Genomic DNA, 25,314 nt, shown 5'->3' on the forward strand with positions numbered 1-25,314 from the left:
TGGAATGCTCGCGGGTCGATGTAGACTTGCAGGGCTGAATGGCCTGCTTTTGCAATGTAGGGATTCTATATGCTGATTACGTTATCATTCTGAGTTATTTCCTAAAAAAGTTCAAAATTAAGAGATCATTGACAGAGTTATAACTTAATTGAAGGACACAATGGGTTAGTTCACTGGTCTTTTACTACTGGAATCTAGCTTCAAGTACAGCCCATGTTTGTACAACAAAAGCTTCCTTTGGCTGTTGCCTGTTTTAGATAATTTCAATACAATTCACAATGGGCAGAGAACAACAGCATGAAGTCACTCTTATATTCAACACTAAATTGTTAATGTGGGAAAATGGGAAAGAAGTTCACAGTGGTGCAGTGGGAGTGAAATATCGAGAAGATGTGACAGATTATAGGAAAATTTATATCTATGAGATTGTAAAATGATGCTAACAAATTAGTAAAATAGTCAGAAGTTTAATGTTAAAAATCCTTTCATGCCTCAGTGAACAAATTAAACCAACTCTTACTAAGCATTACTGCATTCAAATACAATGTAAGGCATTTCATTGTTATGGTCGACTGAGAATGTAAAGCTCTAACTCATTTAAAAGTTTGAATAGGTATTCATAATTGACATTTACCTATTTACACAGCCAGTTACTTTCTGGTGGGATTGTCTGGACTGTTTGTGGGAACAGAATAATGAGGCAGGGAAGTTGTTTTTAAACAATAGTCAAGAAGGTTTCTTCAAGGGCCAGCTTAGGAGTGATGTGAATAGTGTTCAAAGAAATTTATGATCCAGAGCAATCTGCACTTGGACTCAAGAAAAATAGTATGGATCGAAGGTGGAAAAAAAAGAGCATTGGTGACTATAAATAGAAATACTAAAATTTATCTCATTAATTCTTCAGGCCACAAGGGATTTGAAATTGAGACTTTAAGATTCCTAAAATGACAAAAAAGGAAAACATAGGTTGTAAAAGTCAAAAATAAATACACACTTCTTTCCTGTATAATAGCATAATTTTTAATATAAAAATGTGACTTGAGCAGTTAAAACAGTTCACACAAAAGATACAGTCAGGTAGTTTAACACCATTTCAGATAACAAAATGAAATGATCTTTGTAAAATCTGCTTTGGCCAACATTGTCAAAATATACATGGAACTCAAAAGTAAGTATTTTTTATTCCCAACTTCTTTAGTAAACAACGTTTCTGTGGTAAATGCATATATTTTATATATATATATAATGCAGTAAAACATCAATCCTGAAATAATGAGTTAGCTCAGTTCCACTTTGAGCAACATCCTCGATAATTGTCTAATTTTTCTTTTATCATAAAAGACATTGTTTGAAAAAAAACAATGATATCATCACTACTTAGTTTGATAAATCCTAAAACATGTAATGAAAATGTGTGACTGTGGCAGTACTAATATTTTGACTGTTGCTATTTCTTCATATCTTAATATATTAATGACCCTCAGCATGAAGTTATCCTGATTTACCATTTTACTTTTCCAGTGATAATTCAAAGCTTAAAAAATTGCCAGCAAATGGAATCATGGTCCATACACCCTCTGAAAACCTGTCATACCCTCTGAAAAATATCACCTAAAATTGATCTATGTACTAAGTTGATTACATTGAGGAGAGAAAAAAAAATCAAGTTGTACCTTAAATTTCAGGAAATGCTTCAGAGTTCCAATACTAAAGTTTACTCAAGTTACTTCTTGATATTACGATACAAAGATTTAAACCCGCCACTTTATGGGATGGAATAGAGTTTCATTTTAGAGGAGTAAAACTGAGAAGTAGGAAGAAGGTAATAAGACAGGATGTATGAGTTTGAAAGGATTTGTAGATGAGGACAATGACTTTGGGGGTGATGTGTCAGCAAGGACAACAGCAATTAAATGGAAAGAACTTAGTTTTAACTAGAATTCAGGCAACTGAGTTCCAGTTGAGCTGGGAGTTTGTGCAAATGGACTCAAAATTGGGGGTAAATGCATAAACGGAGGATTTCAGTGGTGTATGGGGAGTTAGACGAGACATTTGATGTCAATGGCAATCCACCAATATACATTTAGTTATGGACAATTGTGGATAAAACTGAAAGGATTTCTTTAAATATAGCAACATGTATCCATCATAGACACAGTAATGTCAACAATTACTGCAATTTCATGTGGATATTTTTGAGAGGACAGTACCAGTATTTTGACTTTGGTTCTCACAGTAATGGCCAAACAATTCTTTAATGTTAAGGCTGTGCAGTGAAGTCAAGAGCAAATTCTGAATTTTTGTAATGAATCATTCAATACCATGGAAAGTTTTCAGTTTCAAATCAAATTTAAAAAAACTAGCCTCAGCACCAGCCACATTTGAAAAAGTTGGAAGAATGATTTATGAATTGCCCAGGACATAGGAGTAAAAAGCAGCACATGTATGTACTGTTTCATGTATGGAACAGAAATAAATCAGCATTCCAGATAGAGACCTGTCATTATAGGACCCTAGACTATTGCACATAAACACAAAAGGTACAACATTTGAACATTTGTAATTTTGTAAAAATGTGCAACAATGTTATAATAAGGTGCCTTAGGGATTATTGAAAAAGTAGATAAATTGCAGTTTGCCAAGACAGATGGGTTATATGTAACACACTAAATTAAATTTACACACACAAATTACATGACTGCTCAATTTATTGAAGATTAAAAAGCATTTCCTTTTATTTAACACTGGCTTTTTATTTCTTTGGCTATCTCCATCGCTTCTCCCAATTTTGCTGTCCCAGTGTTTCAGATATTTGCATTTTTAGGGGTGCTTCTCAGTAACAACAGCTATCAAAGAGTTTTACATTGAAGGGAAAAGTTTTCTTTTCACTGACATAAAGTCAATGAAGAGAACTCTGATCAACCTTCAAAACTATTCAACTTGAAATGCTTTGTGACCATTTTGAGAAATGTGACAAATTGTTTCAAAGATTACTAGATTTAAAACGTTCTCTATTTTCAGATTTGCATTTAGTTCTGGTTATTATTTAAAGAAAACATTTTTTCATGGATTTTTACAAATGTAAACAGTATTTTCATAATTCAAATTTTAAGTAATTAGTTAATTCAGTGTTGCTGGGTTAAAATACTGAAACTCCCTTCTTAACAGCACAGTGTGTACCTGCACACAAAGAACTGGAGCAGAGCAGCATGACCTTCTTCAGGGCAATAATAGTTGAGCAATAAATGCTGTCCCAGCCAGTGACACCCACATCTAAATCCCCTAAGTGAGTACAGCACAAAAGAAGCCTGTCAGGATTTGCCTTGAAGGTCAATTCCCAAATTCACAGTTTTAAAGAAAAAAAAACTTCCTATTCATCAACAATGATAAATCAAATTCCTGGTGGTCAACGGAGGTGTGCTTGAGCAGCTGAAATATATAGAACAGGAAAGGTTACTAACTTAATTCCAGGCCAATACTAAACTAGTTCATCTCAGTTAATATGGTACAGTGGGTGTCTCATATCCAGAATTATGGAGGCAAAAATTGGCCAGAGTTTCAACACTGAGTTCTTGTTGGAAGTGCATACATTAAGATACCAGATGCGGAAAAAAAATCAAGATTGGCCACAATACTGATTGAGGTTGAAATGTCTGCAGATGATCACTTTCATGACACATATAAAAGATAAGCAATTCTCATATTTTGACTTAGGCTTTCAACCTCTGAAACAAGAAAGAGAAGCGCACCAAACCATGGGAACATCACTCCAAGTTTCTCACCAAACCACACACGCTTTCAATTTGTACAAATATTCCTGTTCCTTCCATCATTGCTGGGCTAAATACCTGGAGTTCACTACACAACATTGCATGAGCATCTTCAGCATGTATTGCCAGGAATTGTTGCCAGGAATGGAGGGTTTGAGTTAAAAAAGACTGGAAATTCTTGGACTTTTTTCACTGGAGCATAGGAGGTTGATGGGTGGTCTTATTGAGACTTAAAAAATCATGAGGGGTATAGAATGACGTGGGTCTTTTCCCTGGGGTGGGTGGCAGGTTCAATAGTAGGCGATATATTTTTAAAAGGTGAGAGGAGAAACATTTAACAAGGACAAGCAGGCCTTTTTTTTAAACATAGAAAATGGTTAGCATGCAGAATGAACTGATAGAGAAAGTGGTGGATGCAAATACAGTCACAACATTTGAAAGACATTTGGATAAGTTCATGAATAGGAAAGGTTTGGAGGGATATGGACCAAGCGCAGGCAAATAGGACTAATTTAATCTAGAAACATGGTCGGCATGGACTAATTGGATCGAACAGTCTGTTGGCATGTTATATGACTCCTTAACTCACCAGTACTCTCTCAAGTTTAACTAGAAACCAGCTATGAATGTGTTACAGCTTCCACACTTCCAGAACAATTTTAAAATAAATGATACCTTGCACAATGTACCAGAGACTGAGTGACCCATCGTAGAACCAAATGCCAGAAAGGAGAAGAAATTGAAAAACGTTGTTTAGAAATAAGTCAATTTAAAGCCAATCTGTGTATGTGCACACTTATCTATGTACATTCATAACTCATTGACCATTAGCCATATCTCAAATAACATTTGCTTTCATTGCCAATCTTTCCTGCCAATGGCTGTAAAGCTCTGTGACTGTGAGTTTCTAATATCTCAGCTTACTGGCTTTTTTTCAAATGAAAGCCTAGACAGTGATACAGGAGACACATTTGCTTACAGAAGACAGGCATTAGCCAAATTTATTCCTGTTACTACTCATGTCCACATATACTCACTTTCCAATTGGAAGCCCTAGATAATAAACAGGAGCAGAAGCATCAGTTGGCATTTTCCCTCCCTGGTCCAGGGAGAGACCAAGTACAGTATGTATGCTAATATTTTTAGGTATGTGTTCCTGATATTAGCTAACTCAGCATGAATTGTGATTCAAAACTAGTATCCAATTAAAGAAAAGCCTCGATTCTTGGAATTTTAGTTGCTCTTAAAAGGTCTTCAATTTCCATCTAAATTACTCCATGGTGTTCCCACTGGCCTTGCAATGAATACTGTACAACTTAAAATGAATAATTTAAAACAATATTGAACCTGAAAACATGTATAACACAGAGAAAATTATGCCTCATTTATAAGATGTTGCCATGTTAGAATGGAGAAAAAGATCTGGTTAATCATATATGCTAACATTAACAAGAACTATTGCATTCAAATAAAGGTATTCTAAAGAAGTCATCCAGACTCAAAATCTGAGCTGTTTCTCTCTCCACAGATGCTCACAGACCTTCTAAGTTTCTCCAGAATTCATTGTTTGTTTAAGAATTATTCTATCTTTCACTAGTTAATGTTACACAGCACCACAATGAAACAATTAACCCAACCAAGTTGGCAAATGAAGTATGGAATTCTATTCTTTATGTCTACCAGTGCATGTTTCTCCTTTTTAATTGCCATCACTTGTCTTATAACTCAGCCGTCTGAAGTCATCACACATTAAAATAGCCCTAAGTAATAGTAATAATTACATAGTAGCTTCATCAGTTTTACAGATGTACTGGGGCTCTTTTTGTCCACACAGCCAACATTTAACTATGGACTTACTCAAGTGTACTTGTCACTTTATTTATCTGCTTTCTAATTTTGTATTTGTTTCCCCACACACTTTCCCAATATTAAAAATTGACTTCCATCTGATATGCTCATCCATCCAACATTAAAAACCATGCAGTAGGTTAATCACCAGTAAAGAAAAAAAATGTAAGTTTTTGGCTTAGCTTTTAACACAGCTGTCATTGGAGTCAGAGACTGTGGATTCAAGTACCACGATGGACCTGGGCACATTGTCACATGAATAATGTTTAAGTTGACAAAAATAAATCCATAGCAGATTTAAAAAAACATGCAGTTTTCCTTTATTCAGCCAACATCTTCCCTCCCCAGCAAATTAATATCAGAAGACAGGGCAGTGACAATGTGCAGTAACATGCTTCAATAACAACGTAAACTAGAGAGAGTCAAATGATGCTGGCGACTTTGCAGAATAAAATTAAATTTATACTTAATTCTTCATAATACGAAGTCAATAGAAGGACAAATAAGAATGGTATATCATGGTCAATTGATAATCTCGGGCCCTCCCATGAAGTTGCAAGTTCCACTCATTATCTGGACATTCATGCTTTTATTATTTGTATATTTATTCACCTTACTTTAATTGAATTACTGTTCCAACAGTTGTAAAGCTTCTTTAAAGAGGTGGTAAGACATCATATAAATACAAGCTCTCTTCTTTATGGACAGAATTCTCTAAACTTGAACATGTATCTAGAATCTTAACCTTATTGGTTAACTGTAGGTCAATGACATTTTCCCAGATATCATTGGCTACAGAGAGGGGTGGAGGAGCAGGGAGTTAATTTAGCCATGTTACCTGGTAAGTGAGTATGTGTGGAGGCAAGCAACAGCATTAGAAACTAAGACATTTAAAAACGGTCAGAGCAGCAATAATGTGCAGTAATATGCATCACTAAGGTAAATGGTGAGTGTACATATGCTATAAAGAGAATAAGATTACAGTGAAAATCACATTTACTTCTAATGATTTGCACATTACTTTATACAATTTTATAATTTACACACAGATTTACATAGCTATTTATTGTACATATTTGTAATATATCTAATCTGAAATTGCATATTTTGTACATTCTTGATGCTTATTAATTCTTTTCAATGGTAATGGACAGATGACTAACAAATTTATTTGTAAGATTAGTGTGGAATATAGGAATTCATCTTTTAATTATTCATGTTAAATTTAGGAACACACAGTAGACCCACTCTTTCATTTTAAAAAGTATAAACACGATGTAAATTTCTTTAATATTTCCATCTTGGAGCCAAAAAGGTCAGAAAGTCATTTTGGCATTAATTAGTAATCCTTTCATTAATAATGTTTGTTTTAATGAGACAATAAATGAATGTTGTTTCCTATTTGGTTTTGCACATATGCAAAGAAATGGGGGTAAAGAGTGAGAGGGAAGTAATAGGTAGGTGGGGAAGAGAGAGAGGGATGAAAGAGGTGGGCTAGGAAGAGAGAGAGAGAGCTGTGAAAGAAACGAAAAGGGTGGATAAGAAAAATTAATACAGAAGCACATGCAAGAGGCGAATTACACCCGTTTCCAATTGTAGTTGAATAATTATCCAAATAAAACACACAAATAATTACAATACAACAGAATATGAATAAGTTTACAATTTATTCCTAGCAATTCAACTTCTGTAGGTAAAAATGCCAGATTTTACCATTCTGACAAGAGGTAAATTCTAAATGGATGGGCTTATTATTGAGATATCTTATGACATTTCAATTGAGATGCTGACCATCGAAAAACACTGCAGCTTTAAAATAGGGCTGTTAAGACATGAAATTAACAACATTTCTGGTTACATGTAAAGAGAAATAAAAGTAGACTTTCAACATGAAAATTGTGAATAAAGCCTATTTCATGTCATTAGGTAATACTTTCTACTGCTTTGAATAAATGTGTAAGTAAACTAGTATAGTTACACAGTCACTTACACATGTAATAATCCAAACAATCAAAATAACAAACCTGAGAAAAGTGTTGCTACTAGTTTGAGGCTTTATCACCCCTGAGGATACGGAACTGAAGTCTTAGCATTAATGACAATTAAGAAATAATTAAATCATATACAGCATCCAACTTGGGTACAAGGCAGGTCAATCTCATTCAAAGCACATGACAATATTTCTTTCAAGTGAGTAAATGGAACAATTGCAACATTTTCAGTAATTTGGGCATTAACAAAAATCGAAACTTGGCATCGACAGTTTCTTAAGAAAACATTAAAACAGAAGCAACAATGAAGATCTGTCTTTCCTTTACCCTGGTTGGGTTATCTTTGCATCAGTATCAAGCTGCTGCAAGTCAGGCATTTCTTTAAAAATCATAAAGTTCCCTCTACTTTGCTCAGCCTTGGTAGAACACTACGACTTGAACAGTGTGGACATTTTTTCCAACTTATGCCTATCAATGTGGCATTGCCAATTAGTATGCCATTGAATGTATGTACAGTCAGCCCATGTCTACTGGAAACCATCCAAAGGGCAAGCAGACAGAAGATACTTTGGTCCCATTATTTCTGGTTGGATTTGAACCTAGGTACCTTAGATGACAGGCCTGCTAATCCAAGGCCACCCACTGCTCCAAATGCCATTTCTTCCAAATATTATGCCAAACATTCTTATAATCCATGTATTATCAATGTACCAGCCAGGATAGTACTCACATAATCACAATGAATTGGAAGAAAGAAAATTGTGTGAATGTTTGCAAAAGGAACAAAAAATACAGGAAAATCACAAATGGCTGCATAGTATTTCAGGGATGTTTATATGGATCCCTCCCAAATTACTAACTACCTCTCTTTAAAAAAAACTGACTGACTGATTATGAATTTTTGAAGAAAAATTATTCCTTTTCCCTATATGCCTTTGATATCCTACTTGCTTCTTAATACTTCTTCTGCCCTCTTCTCACTCTGACTTTCATCTTTAATTGATCTTTTTAATATTGCCTATTTTTTTAATGTCATTCCATTGTTCAGTTTCCAGCTGGATGAGGCAAAGTGTAGAGAGGTACAATGGTGCAACGAGATAATGAGCAGGTAAGCCAACAAGACAGATGTTTGATCTAAACAAAAATCTGCAGCAAAACCAGGATACCAGCAAAACACACAACGTAGTTTAGAAGAGCAGTGGCATAGAAGAAAAACATAATAGGATTAAACGGTGGAACGGTAAGAAATCAGATAGTAAGGGCAATTCTCATTGGCAAACAGCCACCGTGCAGCATGCAGGTTCAATGTATTACAAAAGTTAACCACTGGAGAGTATACAGAACATAAAATATATAGTATACTATGGATGAGGGAAATATTTTACATAGGAAAAATATTTAGAAGCTCCTTAAGTGAATATTTCCATTTCAAATTCCACTGTTCAAGTGCTAGGGTACAATGGTTTCTGGATATCATCTCCAAATACCCATTGTTCCCCTAATGAACCTTGACAATCATATTAGTCTAACCCTGACAATCATAGCAGGTTAGATGTCCACAAAGGCATCCCAGCTAAGCCCAATTCCATTCATAACTGTGGTCCACACAAATGCATTTCCAGCAGGGATCACTGATGAGTAAACAGGAGTGGGAACCCTCAACTCCATTTCATCACTCCTGTCCCTTCAGTAGTGCATCCTGCACCACTCTTCCGCTTCCCATCCCCAACCCATTTCCTTACTTAGGCTGTTGAAATCAGCTGTTAAGCACAAACAAGGTTCTAAACCTGTGCCACATTACCCAAAGTTAAATGGCTTTTGATTTATAATAAAAATTAGAAACTAACTTGTTTCTTTTCTCAAATATGAGTGAAGGAACATTTCTCATGTTTATACCTTATCTTCAGTATTGTAATTCGAAGTATTTTTGAAGCACAGTTACATGTGTCATGGAAAATAGGCTCTATTTCCTCAGTTTTTTTTAAATGAAGTAAGTGCCTCAACAACTTAATTAAGTTGAACTTGTCTTTAAAAAAAACTAAGCTTTAGCTATTTAACACTTTTTATAAAAAACCTGACCAAACAGTCCCTAAAGTTCAGTACTCACTCCTCTTAGAATATTGCATACATCTGCAGAAGACCTGTCATGAAAGCACCCCATCCTCTCCTCAAATCTTTTGCCAGCAAAACTCAAGATAATTGAGTAGTGTTCTGTTCTGTTTGGAAGGGATTGATGGAAAGGACGTGGAATTGAGAGTTCAGTTCAATCACCATGCTAAACTTAAAAGAAAATCAGCTTGATGAGAAACTAGCATTTTATTTGGCCTACGATGATCAAAAGGGACTTCTTTTTCTCAAAATATTCATGCAAAGTTTGTACTGCCTCTTTGGGGCAGATACAGTACCGGTCCCTCATACAGTACCAGCTTAATTAATAAATAACAAGGCATTGGCAATTTTAATCTGTTGACAGGCCATGGCTATGAACATATTAGCTTTTTGTGATTCATTAAAGCAGAGATACTAATTGTGTTAAGATATTTAAACCAGCTACTTCTTTAAATGATTCTTTTAGTTACTGGCAGGCATTCCATTTTGTCTATTGTTCTGCTCCATTTGGACAGTACCAGTTCCCGGAACAGAAAACAAGACATATTTCCTTTATGTACCCAATAGGAGACCTGCTCAATCATTACAGTACAGCAGGCCTCAAAATTGGCTGACAACTTGGCAAGAATGGATATTTCCCCCTTATAATATTCATGCTTGTTCCTTGTCTGCTCGCCACAGTTGCTCCTTAACCTCAGATGGGAGTGTATTGAAGAGATCATCCTCCACCACAAGGCCACTTCGTTTCAGCAATCGACATTCTCCTAGTTCCACAGGGAGACATTCCAGTCTGTTTCCCCGAAGCTCCAGCTGTGTTAAGCTCGTCAGCTCACCGACCCGTGAAGGCAGTGATATCAGGCAGTTATTCCCTAGGTTTAGAGTTCGGAGTTTACGACATTGAAAGAGTTCAGGTGGCAGGGTTTCAATCTGCAGATATGGCGGGGGAAAACAAAAGATGCAGAACAAAAAATGTTAAATATTTTAACTACTGGCTGAAGTAGCATTTATTAAGAAAATACATGTTAATTCAGAGAATACCGAAGACATTTTTGTGAACTGTCCAAGTTTTAATTTATATAACAAACATTAGAAATTTGGAGGAAGTAATTTTCACACTGGCTACAGAACAGAAGATATATAATTAAACATTCAATATCCTCTAGCAAATCCATCACAAATTTATGCCAATATTTGGTTCTTGGAGTTTTATGCATACACAGAATATATACAAAAATCAATGTAGGGAAATGTAATATTTCCATTATATAGCACACATCTCCAATCATCCAATACGGCTCTTGAATATAGAGGAACCTCAATTATCTGGCATTCGATTATCTGAATTTTGAATTATCAGGAGAAGATTGCATGGTCCTGATGCTTGGCTAAACTGTGTTATCCAGCATTCAATTATCTGAACAAAATACTCCCCGCCCGTGTCATTCAGATAATCAAGGCTCCTCTGTACCGTGATTTGAACTGAAGAGCTTGGGTGACTTATTTAGAAAAATATAAACTTCTGAGAATTTCTCTTTGGAAGTGGCTATTTCTAACTTTTACTTTGTTTTAGGCAGTCGGGTCCCATTCCATCTTTCTGCTGGTAAGAGTGAGACACCGGGTGAACATTTATCTGTTTCCTAACACTCACTTCATAAGCAGGTTGAAGATTGCATATTGAAATAATGGGTTTAAAAACAATTAAAAACAAAATCAACTTAACCTATAGCATGTTCAAGAACATGTTACAGCAATTTTTAAAAAGGCTTTCATCATTGTAATACTAGGGGCTAATCTCAACTGATGTTATTGTCAGAAAAAATGTTGTCCAGAATAATCTAACAGCCTGTATTTTAAGGCTTGAATAAGCAGCTAAGATGATGCCTAAAAGGACTCAACATTATGCACTTAGAGAAAAAACAGACTAATTAAGTTCTGACTTGCAAATTAAAAAATAAATTAGAAAAAGGAAACTGTGAAGTCAAAATATTACTGCACACCACTTAAGCATTTATATAGAACAAAGAACAAAGAAAATTTACAGCCTTTGGCCCTCCAAGCCTGAGCCGATCCAAATCTACTGTCTAAACCGGTCGCCCAATTCCTAAGTATATGAAGCCCTCTGCTCCCCACCTACTCATGCATTTGTCCAGACGCATCTTAAATGAATCTACCGTGCCTGCCTCTACCACCTCTGCTGGTAATGTGTTCCAAACGCCCACCACCCTCTGTGTGAAGTACTTGCCGCATGTATCCCCCTTAAACTTTCCACCTCTCACCTTGAAAGCATAACCTCTCGTTATTAAATCCTTCACCCTGTGAAAAAGCTTGTCTCTATCCACCCTATTTATACCCTTCATGATTTTGTAAACCTCAATCAGGCCCCTCTCAATCTCCTTTTATCTAGTGAAAATAAATCTAACCTACTCAACCTCTCTTCATAGCTAGCACCTTCCATACCAGGCAACATCCTCGTAAATCTTCTCTGTATCTTCTCCACATCCTTTTGGTAATGTGGCGCCCAGAACTGTACACAGTATTCTAAATGCGGCCGAACCAATGTCTTGTACAATTTTAACATGACTTGCCAGCTCTTATACTCAATACCCCATCCAATGAAGGCAAGCATACTATAATGCCTTCTTGACTACTCTATCCACCTGTGCAGCAACCTTCAAGGTACAATGGACCTGCACTCCCAGATCTCTCTGCCCATCAACTTTTCCCAAGGCTCTTCCATTCATTGTATAATTTGTTCTAGATTAGACTTGCCTAAATGCATCACCTCACATTTGTCTGAATTGAACGCCATCTGCAACTTTTCTGCCCAACTCTCCAGTCTATTTATATCATCCTGTATTCTCTGACAGTCCCTTATGCTTTCTGCTACTCCACCAATCTTTGTGTCATCTGCAAACTTGCTGATCATACCAACAGTGCCCTCTTCTAAATCATTTATATATATTACAAACAACAGTGGCCCCAATACTGACCCCTGTGGAACACCACTGGTCACCTTTCTCCATTTTGAGAAACTCCTTCCAACTACTACTCTCTGTCTCCTGTTGCTCAATCAGTTCTTTATCCACCTAGCTAGAACACCTTGCACACCATGTGACTTCACTTTCTCCATTAGTCTACAATGGGGAACCTTATCAAACGCCTTACTAAAGTCCATGTATATGACATCAACAGCCCTTCCTTCATCTAACAACTTGGTTACTTCCTCAAAGAACTTTATCAAATTGGTAAGACACGATCTCCCCCGCACAAAACCATGTTGCCCATCACCGATAAGCTCATTCCTTTCCTAATATAAATAGATCCTTTCCAAATATAAATAGATCCTATCTCTCAGTACCCTCTCCAGCAACTTCCCCACCACCGACATCAGGCTCACTGGTCTGTAGTTACCTGGAATATCCCTACTACCCTTCTTGTACAGGGGGACAACATGAGCAACCTTCCAGTCCTCCGAAATACCTCACCTGTAGTTAAGGATGCCACAAAGATATCTGTCAGGGCCCCAGCTATTTCCTCTCTCGCCTCCCTCAGCAACCTGGGATAAATCCCATCCAGTCCTGGGGATTTGTCCACCTTAATAACCTCTAGCATACCCAACACATCTTCCCTACTTATGCCAACGTGATCCAGACTAATCAAACTTCTATCTCTAATCACAAGATTCATCATGTCCCTCTCCTCAGTGAACACTGATGCAAAGTAATCATTCAGAATCTCACCCGTTCTCTCAGGTTCGGCACATAGCCTTCCTTCATTATCTTTTAGTGGACCAATCCTTTCTTTAGTCACTCGCTTGCTTCTTATATAAGAATAAAATGCTTTGGGATTTTCCTTAATTCTGCTTGCTAAAGCTATTTCATGACTCATTTTAACCCACTTGATTCCTTGTTTAAGACTTGTCCTACTCTTCCGATATTCCTCCAGGGCCCGTTCTGTTCTTATCTGCCTAGACCTTATGTACGCTTTGCTTTTCCTCTTGGCTAGTCGTACAATTTCTCCTGTCACCCATGGTTCATGAATCTTGCCCTTCCTATCCTTTGCCTTCACTGGGACATGCCTATCCTGCACTGCTGTTAACCTATCTTTGAAAGCCTCCCACATCCCTTCAATTAGCTGTGTCCAATCCACATTTCCCAGCTCCTGCCTAATTTTGATATAATTGGCCTTGGGCTAGTTTAGCACTCTTCCCTTAGGACCACTCTCTTCTTTATCTACAAGTATTATAAAACTTACAGAATTATGGTCACTGTTCCCAAAGAAATCCCCCACCGCAACTTCTGCCACCTGTCCTGGCTTGTTCCCCAGTACCAGGTCCAATATGGCCCCTTCCCTATTGACTATTGGCATACTGCTCTAGAAAACTCTCCTGGACGCTTCATACAAATTCTACTCCATCGAGATCTCTGACGCTAAGTGTATGCCAGTCAATGTTGGGAAAATTAAAATCTCCCATCACCACTACCTTATTGCCTCTATGTCTATTCACAATCTGTTTACCTATTTGTTCTTCTACCTCACGCGCATTGTTGGGAGGTCTGTAATACAGCCCCAACAATATAACTGCACCCTTCTTATTTCTCAGCTCCACCCATAATGCCTCACTACCCAAGATTGCCACAGTGTCCTCCTTTAGCACAGCCGTGATATTGTCTCTGACCAGCAATGCAACTCCACCCCCCCTTTTACTTCCCTCCCTGTCCTGTCTGAAGCATCTATATCGTGGAACATTTAGTTGCCAATCAACATGTCCTTTCTTCAACCAAGTCTCTGTAATGGCAATAATGTCATACTCCCAGGCACCAATCCAAGCCCTAAGTTCATCTGCCTTACACACTATACTTCTTGCATTAAAGTAGATGCATTTCAGGCCACCAGTTTTTTGCGCTCACCTGCTCTCTGCCTATTCTTCCCTGTATTAATGCTATCTTCATAATTCTTACAGTCTCCAGAACTCAAGGCTGCAGAGGTTTGATCCCAGTTAAGTTTCCCTCACAATTTAGTGGCTTCATGTTAGTAGAAGGAGGGTTTACCTAGCAGATATTTTCACATGGTTAGCAAACAATAGTATTACTGATATACAGAGGAACCTCGATTATCTGGCATTCGATTATCCAAATTTTGGATTATCCAGACAAGATCGCAAGATCCCAATGCTTGGCTAAACTGTGGATAAAAGCAAATTACTGCAGATGCTGGAATCTGAAACCAAAAGAGAAAATGCTGGAAAATCTCAGCAGGTCTGGCTGCATCTGTAAGGAGAGAGCTTTGACAAAGGGTCAGTTAGACTCGAAACGTCAGCTCTTTTCTCTCCTTACAGATGCTGCCAGACCTGCTGAGATTTTCCAGCATTTTCTCTCTTGGCTAAACTGTGTTATCTGGCATTCGATTATCCGAACAGAATACTCCCCGGCCATGTTGTTCATGTAATCGAGGTTCCTTTGTATGTACAAAGATGTTTAGATTGTCCTAAGCTATTGATTAAAAGGCAACATTAATGATGGGCAGAACAACAACTTGAATTTACGCAACTGTCTTTAACACAATAAAGTTAGCCAAGACCCCTCAACAAGGATATTAAGACGCAAGTTATATAATGAGTTATGTTGAGAGACAAGGGTAGTTAAAAAAAAGGCTTGGTCAAAGAGGTAGGATTTAAGGAGCATCTTAAGTAAAGAAAGAGAAGAAAGGGGAGAGATTGAGCAAAAGAATTCCAGAGTTTGGGGCCTAGCCAACTGAAGGCACAGCCCTGCAATGGTTAAATGTCTAAAATCAGGGATGCTCAAAAGGCAAGAATTATAGAAGAGCTCACACATAATAGAGGTTAGTTGGGCAGGATAGTATTTCAGAGCCTAGCATGCAGAAGAATCGGAAAACAGGGATGAGAATTTTTAAAAATCAAGGCATTGCTTGACCAGGAGCTAACATAGATCAGTGAACACAGGGATGCACAGGTGAATGGGATTTGGAGAGAGTCATGACATGGGCAGCAGAGTTTTGGATGATTCCAAGTTTAGAGTGAGTAGAACATAGGAGACCAGCAGGACTGTACTTTAATAGTCAAGTATACAGCTATGAAACACATGATTTTTGGTTTCAGCAGCAGATGCAAGGGGACAGGAATGAAGCAGGGTGATGTAACATAAGTGGAAGTTGGATCTCTTGGTGATGGCACTGATGGGAGTAGGAAGTTCATCTCAGGGTCAAATGTGACATCAGATTGCAGAAAGACTGGATTAGTCTCAGACTACTGCCAAGAAGGAGATGGAGTCAGCAGCTGGGAAAAAGAGCATGGTGCAGTATCTTCAGATTTTCTAATATTTAATTGGGAAGAGGGCACAATAGACGGAAATCTAGTTTAATAGTGAACATATACTTATTAAGACTTTAAATGTGCACACTCACCCGATTTGCAGTGACCGCAAAATACTGCAGATTCTGAAGGAACCCGATGTCCTGTGGTATATATGTCAGGTTATTATGACTCAAATCCAAGTACCGCAACTTACGACAATAGAAGAGTTGAGCAGGAATCTTTTCAATTTTGTTCCGGTTCAGGTAGAGCCTCTCCATGTTGGTCAAAGTGCCAACCTGAATAGGAATATAGGCAATGTGGTTATACCACAGCTTAAGGCAGACTAGGCGCCGTAGGTGCTGGAAGCTGATAATTTCCTCGATTGTCTTCAAGTTGTTATCTTTGAGATCGATCTCCTGTAAGTTATGGAGACTGAAGATGGAGTGTGGGATTCGTTCCAGATCGCAACGGATTAACTCCAATTCTGTCAGATTAACCATCTTCTTTAGGCTATTGAGGACCATAAGCTTAGTGCCTTCATTGTTGATAGACAACTTCTGCAGATGGACTCCAACATCTGTGACAACCTGTGGCAATTTTGTTAGGTTGCTCTTCAACCTCAAAACTTTGAGGCATTTGAGTTCTCGTAAGCCATCAATCACAATGTAGCGATTGTTCTCCGCACTCAGGTTCCCAGTTAGGTGAAGCTCTTCGAGATTCTTCAGGCTGTAGATCCATAGAGGAATCTCTTTGATGTCCGTAAACTTGATATGTAGTGATTTCAGGTGCTCTCGTAAGAAAGCAAGAGCTGGTGCCTCAATCTTTGCTGGCGTGTGGTACAACCAAAGTTCTTTGAGGTTACTAAGTTGGGCAATGATTGGAGGAATGGTGACATCCAAGATCATCTCCAATTTGAGCACTTCCAGTTCAGTCAGGTCAAAGATGGTGTCTGGGATTCCACTCAGCATGAAGAGGTGGAGTTCCAATTTGTCCTGAGAGTTTTTCATGATCCTCTGCCGGAGTTTCTCTAGGGTCCATTCATTATTCAGATTGAGTTGTCGTAATTTGTTCTCACTGACTTCAGACAGAAAGACAGCAAAACGTTTGGAGTATAATGGATCATACTGATCAATAAGATGCAACATAAAAGCAAAATCATTCTTGACATCAGGAATATCACTGTAGCTACTCTCCTCTCGAATTGACTCAAACGAATACTTTTTCAAAGAAAGGCGTACCATCCACCAGAGTGTGTACATGCAAATAAGTCCATAGACAATCACTAAACTAATGTAAAAGGATGCAAGGATCTTGAACAGTGTAGCTAATGGATGAGCACATTGATACACATTGTATCCTGTGAGGTTCTGAATGTTTACTATACAGGACACATCAAATTTTATATCATCAACATAATAAAGTGAGTAACTAATAATAAGAGCAAATTTAATTACTTTGATAATAGTTTGTCTCATGTAGAGCTGATAAACTATATCCCCTTCCTCAACATGGGTGCGGAATTTCTTTACTTTTTCAAACAGAGCTTTAGCTTGCTCTCCCTCCTTCTTATCCAACACACCCGTTTCTGAGTGATCAACTATTCCCTGTTCAATGCGGGATTTTGTTCTCTGTAGCATTGGTACACTGGCCTCCACATCCTCACTAACCGTAGAGGATTTCTTTGCCATTGAACCATTCATTTTAGCAAAAGATTGCTTTGGGTCACTTTCCTCTGCCACGGTTTCAGATAGGGCCCGGGTTGTCCATGGTGAGTCAAAGCATTTTAGAAGGATGGATACAAAGTGTTCCAGCTTTGAGCTGGTCCGAGGATATTTGAACCAGAAATTGCTACATACCAAGAACACCAGTGTGTGTAGAAGTACAAGATAGGGAAAATATTTTGCAAACCAATGAAGTTTATTCTCATAGCATACTGCATCTACGTAGTTGTACTGGTGGCGGTCCAAGTCATATTGGATACCCGTTGGTTCACTGGAAAACGGGGGAATGACTGACGATGATGGGAGTGTTGCATTTGGGTAATCAAAGGGTTCAAGACATGTATCGTTTGCAACCCACTTGCAAGGTAAGCAAATCATTTTGTCTTGGGTGACCTGCAGTGTGCCACCAAATACTGCTATCATTAGCATTACAATGGAGATATAGTCTGTAAACACGTCCCACCATGGCTTCAAGATGCGGTATGCAGGCTGAGTGTCAGCGAAATAACGCAGTTCCGTTACTGGAATCATCACGCACCTGAAAATTAAAAGAAATAAGTAACAGCAAACAGCTTTATCACCAGGATCTCATATGGATAAAACTAAGTATTGTAAATCTTTGCACTACATACACTCAGGTGCATAATTATAGATTTTACTTGAGTCATGTCTGTGGAAAAACTATTTTAATTGATATAAAACAAAGTAAAAACAAATTAAGGTGCTGAATGAAGAACAAGTTAATGCATGTAAGTGCATCTGTGAGACTTGTTCATAATAGGTCGGGAAATGCCACTTTGTAAGGATAAAACCATTGTACCAGACAGTGCACACCATTTCGAAGTTGTGTGTAATTTGAATGCTCTTCAATGTCAACTTTTTGCAGCAGATTGTGGACAATAACCACAAACCACAAGTGAATGGCTCACATGCTTAAAATGATGCTTCCTCAAGCATCATGATGATTAAATATCAAATGCAATGTAATCATTTTGATCGCCTATGTACACAAAGGCATGAGTTCTTGGTCTTCTCTTGAACAGCAGATTCTTAAAGAACTATATAGTCACTTACAGGGAACAGCATCCAAATAAGGCAACATCTATATTGATTGGATGACTGTTACAATCAGCAAGCATCAACGGTAAAGATTCAGCCACCTGGCATTACACAATGGATGTTCATTACCTCTTAAAATCACTACCCTTGCCTCCAGCACTTCATCTTTTTTTCTACAAGTTCTTATCTGGTCAATTTGTCAATTTGACCCTTTGTCAAGCAACCCTGAACTTAACTCTTTCTCTACCTGCTCGTACCTTATACACTTTCTCAAAAGCATACCCATGTTAAGTGATTCCACAACTGGACAATTTTTAGAGTCATAGAGATAGACAACATGGAAACAGACCCTTTGGTCCAACTCGTCCATGCCAACCAGATATCCTAACCTAATCTAGTCCCATTTGCCAGTGCTTGGCCTACATCCCTTGAAACGCTTCCTATTCATATACCCATCCAGATGTCTTTTAAATGCTGTAATTGTATCAGCCTCCACCACTTCTTTTGGCAGCTCATTTGATACACGCACCACCCTCTACATGGAAAAGTTGCCCCTTAGGTCTCTTTTATATCTTTCCCCTCTCACCCTAAACCTATGCCCTCTAGTTCTGGACTCCCAGATCCCATGGAAAAGACCTTGTCCTATCCCAGCTGCTTATGATTTTATAAACATCGAGAAAGGTCACCCCTCAGCCTCCGATGCTCCAGGGAAAACAGCCCCAGCCAAATCAGCCTCTCCCTATAGCTCAAACCCCCCAACCCTGGCAACATCCTTGTAAATCTTTTCTGAATCCTTTCAAGTTTCACAACATTCTTCCGATAGGAAGGAGACCAGAATTGCACGCAATATTCCAAAAGTGGCCTAACCAATGTCGTGGACAGCCACAACATGATCTCTTAACCCCTATACTCAATGCTCTGACCAATAAAGGAAAGCATACCAAACACCACCTTCACTATGCTATCTACCTCCAACTCTACTTTCAAGGAACTAATCCTCAGTGTGCAAAGAATTACACTGATAAAATTATTTAGGATTGTCAGTCACATTTGCCCTGGAACACTTGTGTTTACTGGAAGTTACACATATTAGTACACACCTTGATCTGTGTAATCAAAACAAACATGTATGCATATTGAGTTTAAACTCAACAATATAAATGACATTTTTAATTTTGTTCATTTCTCAAGGCAATGTCTTGGCCAATCTGATTCAACCTACCTCATTCAAAATTTAAACAAAGTTTGGTGGTTAAATGTCAGTCACCTTTATTGCATTATTCATTGCAACACCCAGTACCAGAATCCACTTGCAAACTAATCAATATTCTTCTCTGACATGCATAAAAAGTGTTTTCTCTTTACATTGGCATTGCATACGAATTGGCCTGATGAGGTCAAGATAAAAAGCTTTGACAAAATGGATTTGATACTCATTAAAAAATCATAAACAAGAATTTGAACCCATATATATGTAGTCAAAATTGCTTGTTTGGATGTTGTTTCTCTATTTCCTCCCAGTGATTTTTGTGCTGCACATCCTAGCTTTAGCTGGTACTCTTTCATTCCAAGCATAGTGCAGCTTTCATCAGTCACTAATGTGGTTTTGTCTAGTACACCCACTCCCTCTGCTTAATTCATCAATGAAGTTCCTGGGGGGAAGAGAAGCATTTTGAATCCATGGCCCAACAATAAGGGCTGTTCCTTTATTAGGCCGAATCACCTAAAATAAGATCACAAGACAGTAAGAGAATCAGGAGTAGACCATTCAGCCCTTTGTTCCTGCTCCACCATTCAACAGGATCATGGCTGATCCAACATTCCTCATGTCCAATTTCCTGCCCTTTTGCCATAACCCTTGATTCCATGATTGATCAAGAATCTATCCATCTCAGCACTCATTAGAGACAAGGACTCGGCCTGCACTGCTCTCTGTGATAATGAGTTACAAAAATTCCTCCTCATCTCAGTATTAAATTTGCACCCCTTTATTCCTGGAAGTCCCAACAGACCAGATGGGAGCATGAAAACAGAACACACCATCCTGGCCTAGTCATCAGGGTTGCCACCAGGGTTAAGGTCATCTGGAGGAATATATAGTATTGAGGGAAAAGGTTGATGACTGGTATAACTCTCCCAGAAGAAGTGCCACCATCTTCTCTCTAATACCTCACACTTACTCTAACATTGCTACTCTATCCACCTCACACCAATGTTCACTCTCTGCCCCAGAGGGCAGTGGAGGCCCAGTCTCTGGATTCATTTAAGAAAGAGTTGGATAGAGCTCTCAAGGATTGTGGAATCAAGGGTTATGGAGATAAGGCAGGAACAGAATACTGATTAAGGTGATCATATTGAATGGTGGTGCAGGCTTGAAGGGCAGAATGTCCTACTCCTGCACCTATTGTCGATTCATGCTCCACTACTCTCACTATTGTCTACAGCATCCCTCACTTGCTTGTATCTTTCCCAATCTCTGATACCAACAGCCCTGGGTGCCTTCTATGTTGTCTACTCACTCGCTCGGTTCACCTCTCAACTTGCACCAAAAGCAGAGGTACAACCAACTTACACTTTTTTTTAATAACTGCCTCTCTCTCATTACATGAGGAAGACAACACACAATAGAGAGAAAATGTGAAGGCAATTAGTGGGATGTGCCACATTCAGCTCCTCACCCTCCCATGCAGGTCATGGGCTGGTATTGGAAACCACAATAGACTTACTGTGCCTGGGTCTCTTGAGCAATTGTTATCTTCCTTGACCTGACTAAGGCTTGCTGACAATCATGACAAGCTTTTTCCCTTTGTATCTGCGCTAAATGGCAAAGCAAGACAGAAATAATATGAGCCTGGTATCTCTAGCTGAGGGAGCAATGCATAAAAAGGCAAACCAAGTTGGTGCAAAGCAGGGACACTGTGAAAAACAGGAGGAGGCAATAAGAAGTGACCAAGGAGGATTCTAGGAGAATATGTTCAGTTACCATACTGCCAACAAGATCATGGAGAGCCCAGTATCAAAGAACAGTGGGTAAAAAGGGAGGAAGTGTAATAGTCTTGGTTAAAAATAGTGCCATTGTCCTTGAGTGAAATGCAATTCCGGAATTAGAATCTATATACTTGGAGGCAAGAAATAGGAAGGGAGTGATAACCTTGCTGGGTATTTATTATGGACCTCCAAATAGTCAGAAGTAGAAGAGAGCATTTGTAGGCAGTTAATAATAATCTGCAGGACAAGGATTATTATAATAGTTAGTGATTTCAATTACCCTAAGTTGGACTGGGAAAGAGGTAGAGTGTGGAGTATGGAAGGGGAGATATTCCTGTAATATGTACAGAAGGATTTTCTGGAATGGTACATTTCCAGTCCTATCAGGGAGGGAGTAGTGCTGGATCTGGACCTAGGAAATGAGGCAGGTCAAGTGGAGAATATCAGAGTGAGGGAGCATTTAGGAAATAGCAATCATACCATAATAAGGTTTAATATTAAATTAGCTAATATTAAAAAATCAGTCTATGATTAAGATCCCAGATGGGAAAAGGGCAGATTTTAGGGGTCTAAAAGTTGGACTGGAGCATGTTAATTGGAATTGCATTTTGGTGGATAAAACAGAGGACTAAAAATGGGAGAACTTCAAATGAGAGACGAATAGGGTGCATGATAGATACACACCAATAAGAAATCAATGTAGGGTGTCCGAAGCTAGAGTACCTTGAATGACTAAGGATATTAATGAGAAAATAAGGAAGAAAAAGGAGGGACATGATGTATACCAAAATTATAACAATACAAATCAGGAAGAATCTCTCAAACGCAGAAGACACAAATACTAAAATGTTCTTCAAAAATATTAACAGTAAAATATTAGTGAAGGATGAAGTGTAACCCGTAAAAAACAAGCAGGGTAAACTGCTCAGTGAAGCAAAAGAATGTGACAGAGGTACCAAATCAATATTTTGCTTTTGTCTTTACCAAATTAGGAGATGATAACAATGGCCTAGTTGAAAAACTGAGCAGTATAGTGACAGATAAAGAACAGGTGGTAAAAAGGCTGACAGCACTCTAAGTCACCAGGTCTTGATGAGATGTATCTTAGATCACTGAGAGACGTAAGAGAGCAAATCACGAAACTACTGACACAAATTTTCCAGGCCTATCTGAATATAGGATTAGTCCCAGGGGACGGAGGATTGCAAATGTGACACCACTGTTTAAGAAAGGGAACTACAGACCTATCAGCATGAAATCAATGGTAGGGAAACTGATGGGAAAATGGTGGTGAGGCCATAATAACGAAATGAGGTAAATAGAGAAAAATAAGTCAATACTCAAGTCTGGGTGGCATGCTGGCTCAGTGGTTAGCACTGCTGCCTCACAGCACCAGGGATCCGGGTTTAATTCCCGCCTCGGGCCTTCAGGGTACTAGGACCCGTTGCGCACAGCCTTAGAATGAGAGGGGGTCAATTTAGAATGGAAATGAAGAGACATTTCTTCAGCCAGAGAGTGGTGGGCCTGTGGAATTCATTGCCATGGAGCGCAGTAGAGGCCGGACATTAAACGTATTTAAGGCAGAGACTGATAAATTCATAATCTCACAGGAATTAAGAGATACGGGGGAGAGTGCAGGTAAGTGGCGTTGAAATACCCATCAGCCATGACTGAATGGTCTCGATGGGCTGAATGGCCTTAATTTTACTCCTATTTCTTATGGTTTTATGGTCTTAACTGTTTGTGTGGAGTTTGCACATTCTCCCCATGTCTGCATGGGTTTCCTCCCACAGTGCAAAGGTGTGCAGATCAGGTGAATTGGCCATGCTAAACTGCCCTAATGTTAGATGGTTAGATGCATTAGTCAGGGGTAAATATAGGGTAGGGGAATGGGTCTGGGTGGGTTAGTCTTCGGAGGGTCAGTGTGGACTTGTTGGGCCAAATGGCTTGTTTCCATACTGTAGGGAATCTAATCTAATCAACATGGCTTTGTCAATTCTCGGTCATCTCCGACAAATTTAACTATGTTCTTTGACACAGTGATATAGGTACTGGGTGAGGATAGTGTTGTGGATGTTGAATAGTTAAACTATCAAAAAGCATCTGATCCTGTGCCACATGGCAAGTTGGTTAGCAAATCAGAAATGGTTGAGATTGTTGTGCATTGCTCATATTGGAGAAAAAGTGAGTGGTGGTCCCCAGGGATCAGTGTTGGTACTCTTGCTTTTTCTTATTTATACATTTATTTATGTCCTCAATTAACTGAAGGACATGGGTATTTCAATTGGGGTTAATCGAATTCCAGATAATCTAATGCCGGTTAACATAGTTTAGCTGAACTTTGGGACACTGCAATCTTGCTGGTTAATCCAGGTGCCTCTGTATAAACTATTTGGAGATGAGTGTTGAGTGCAAAATCTTTAAATTTGCAGATGGTACTAAGCTAGGGAGACCAATGAATTATGAGGATATTGTTGAGTGACTTCAGAGGGAAATTGACAAATTGGCCAAATGGGCAGACAGCTGGTAGATGAAATTCCATGCAGTGAAATCTGAGGAAATGCATTTTGGTAAAAGAAACACAGAAAGACAATATCATCCCAATGGTACAACTTTGATGGAAGTACAGAAGCAGAGGGAATTCGGAGTTCATATGCATGATTCCCTGAAGGAAACCAGGCAAGTTGAAACAGTTGTTAAGGCAGTTTAAAGGATTCTTACATTTATAAAAACAGGACATAAATTATGAAAGAAAGCTACACCTCTTCAAGTCATTTGTCAGACCACTTTTGAAGTATGGTGTTCAGTTCTGGGCACTGATTTAAGGAAGAACATTAAGGACCTGGAGAGAGTTCAAAGAAGATTTACTAGAATGAGGGAATTTTAGATACAAGGAAAGACTGGAGAAATTAAACTTTTTTACCTTGGAGCAGAGAAGATTAAGAGGTGACCTTACCAAGGTTTCAAAATTATGAATAATTTTGACAGGGTAAAGAAGGATATTTTGTTTTCACTAGTTGGCATGTCAGTAACTAAGGGTTACAATTTCAAAATTGTCAGTAAAAGAGCTAGCAGGGAAATGAGGAAGAATTATTTTCTCAGGGAGTTGCTGGATTTGGAATGTAGTGCCTGGAGGTGGAGTCCATAGGAAGTTTCAAAAGAGAGCTGGATCTATATATTTGAAAGTGATGAATTTAGATGGCTACAAATATAGGGCGAAAGAATTGGATTAGATAGGTAGCTCCTTCTGGAGCCAGCAGAGATACAATGGGTCAAACGGCCTTCTTTTGTACTGTAAATTTTGATGATTCTCTACCTTTAGAGTGAGTGAGCACTATGACAGCAAGTGAAGAGCTGAGAGATGCAATCTGGTGCAGTCCATGAGCTAGATAAGTACAAATTGTCCTGACTGCAGCATTACAATTATTGTTGCCAGTGCCACATTGAAGTGCAGGAGAGTCCTATAAGTGAATCGGAGATGTGCCATGAGGGTTCTTAGAGGCTGGCAAATCTTG

General features: G+C 38.5%; 1 protein-coding gene across 3 annotated transcripts in view; it reads right to left on the reverse strand.

Moving 5' to 3' along the window:
* Positions 1 to 1,006: 1,006 nt before the first annotated feature.
* The window catches only part of LOC140469258 (volume-regulated anion channel subunit LRRC8A), a 72,577-nt gene continuing 48,269 nt past the window's right edge, over positions 1,007 to 25,314 (reverse strand). For all 3 annotated transcript variants that reach the window (XM_072565594.1, XM_072565596.1, XM_072565595.1), the window contains 2 exons: positions 16,142 to 18,290; positions 1,007 to 10,645 (listed from right to left, as the gene is read on the reverse strand). In XM_072565594.1, the coding sequence (XP_072421695.1) occupies positions 10,370 to 10,645; positions 16,142 to 18,283 (2,418 nt within the window). In that variant the 5' untranslated portion in view covers positions 18,284 to 18,290 and the 3' untranslated portion in view covers positions 1,007 to 10,369. The remainder of the gene's footprint in view (positions 10,646 to 16,141; positions 18,291 to 25,314) is intronic.

The sequence above is a fragment of the Chiloscyllium punctatum genome, chromosome 49 (genome assembly GCF_047496795.1).
Source record: "Chiloscyllium punctatum isolate Juve2018m chromosome 49, sChiPun1.3, whole genome shotgun sequence".
NCBI lineage: Eukaryota > Metazoa > Chordata > Chondrichthyes > Orectolobiformes > Hemiscylliidae > Chiloscyllium > Chiloscyllium punctatum.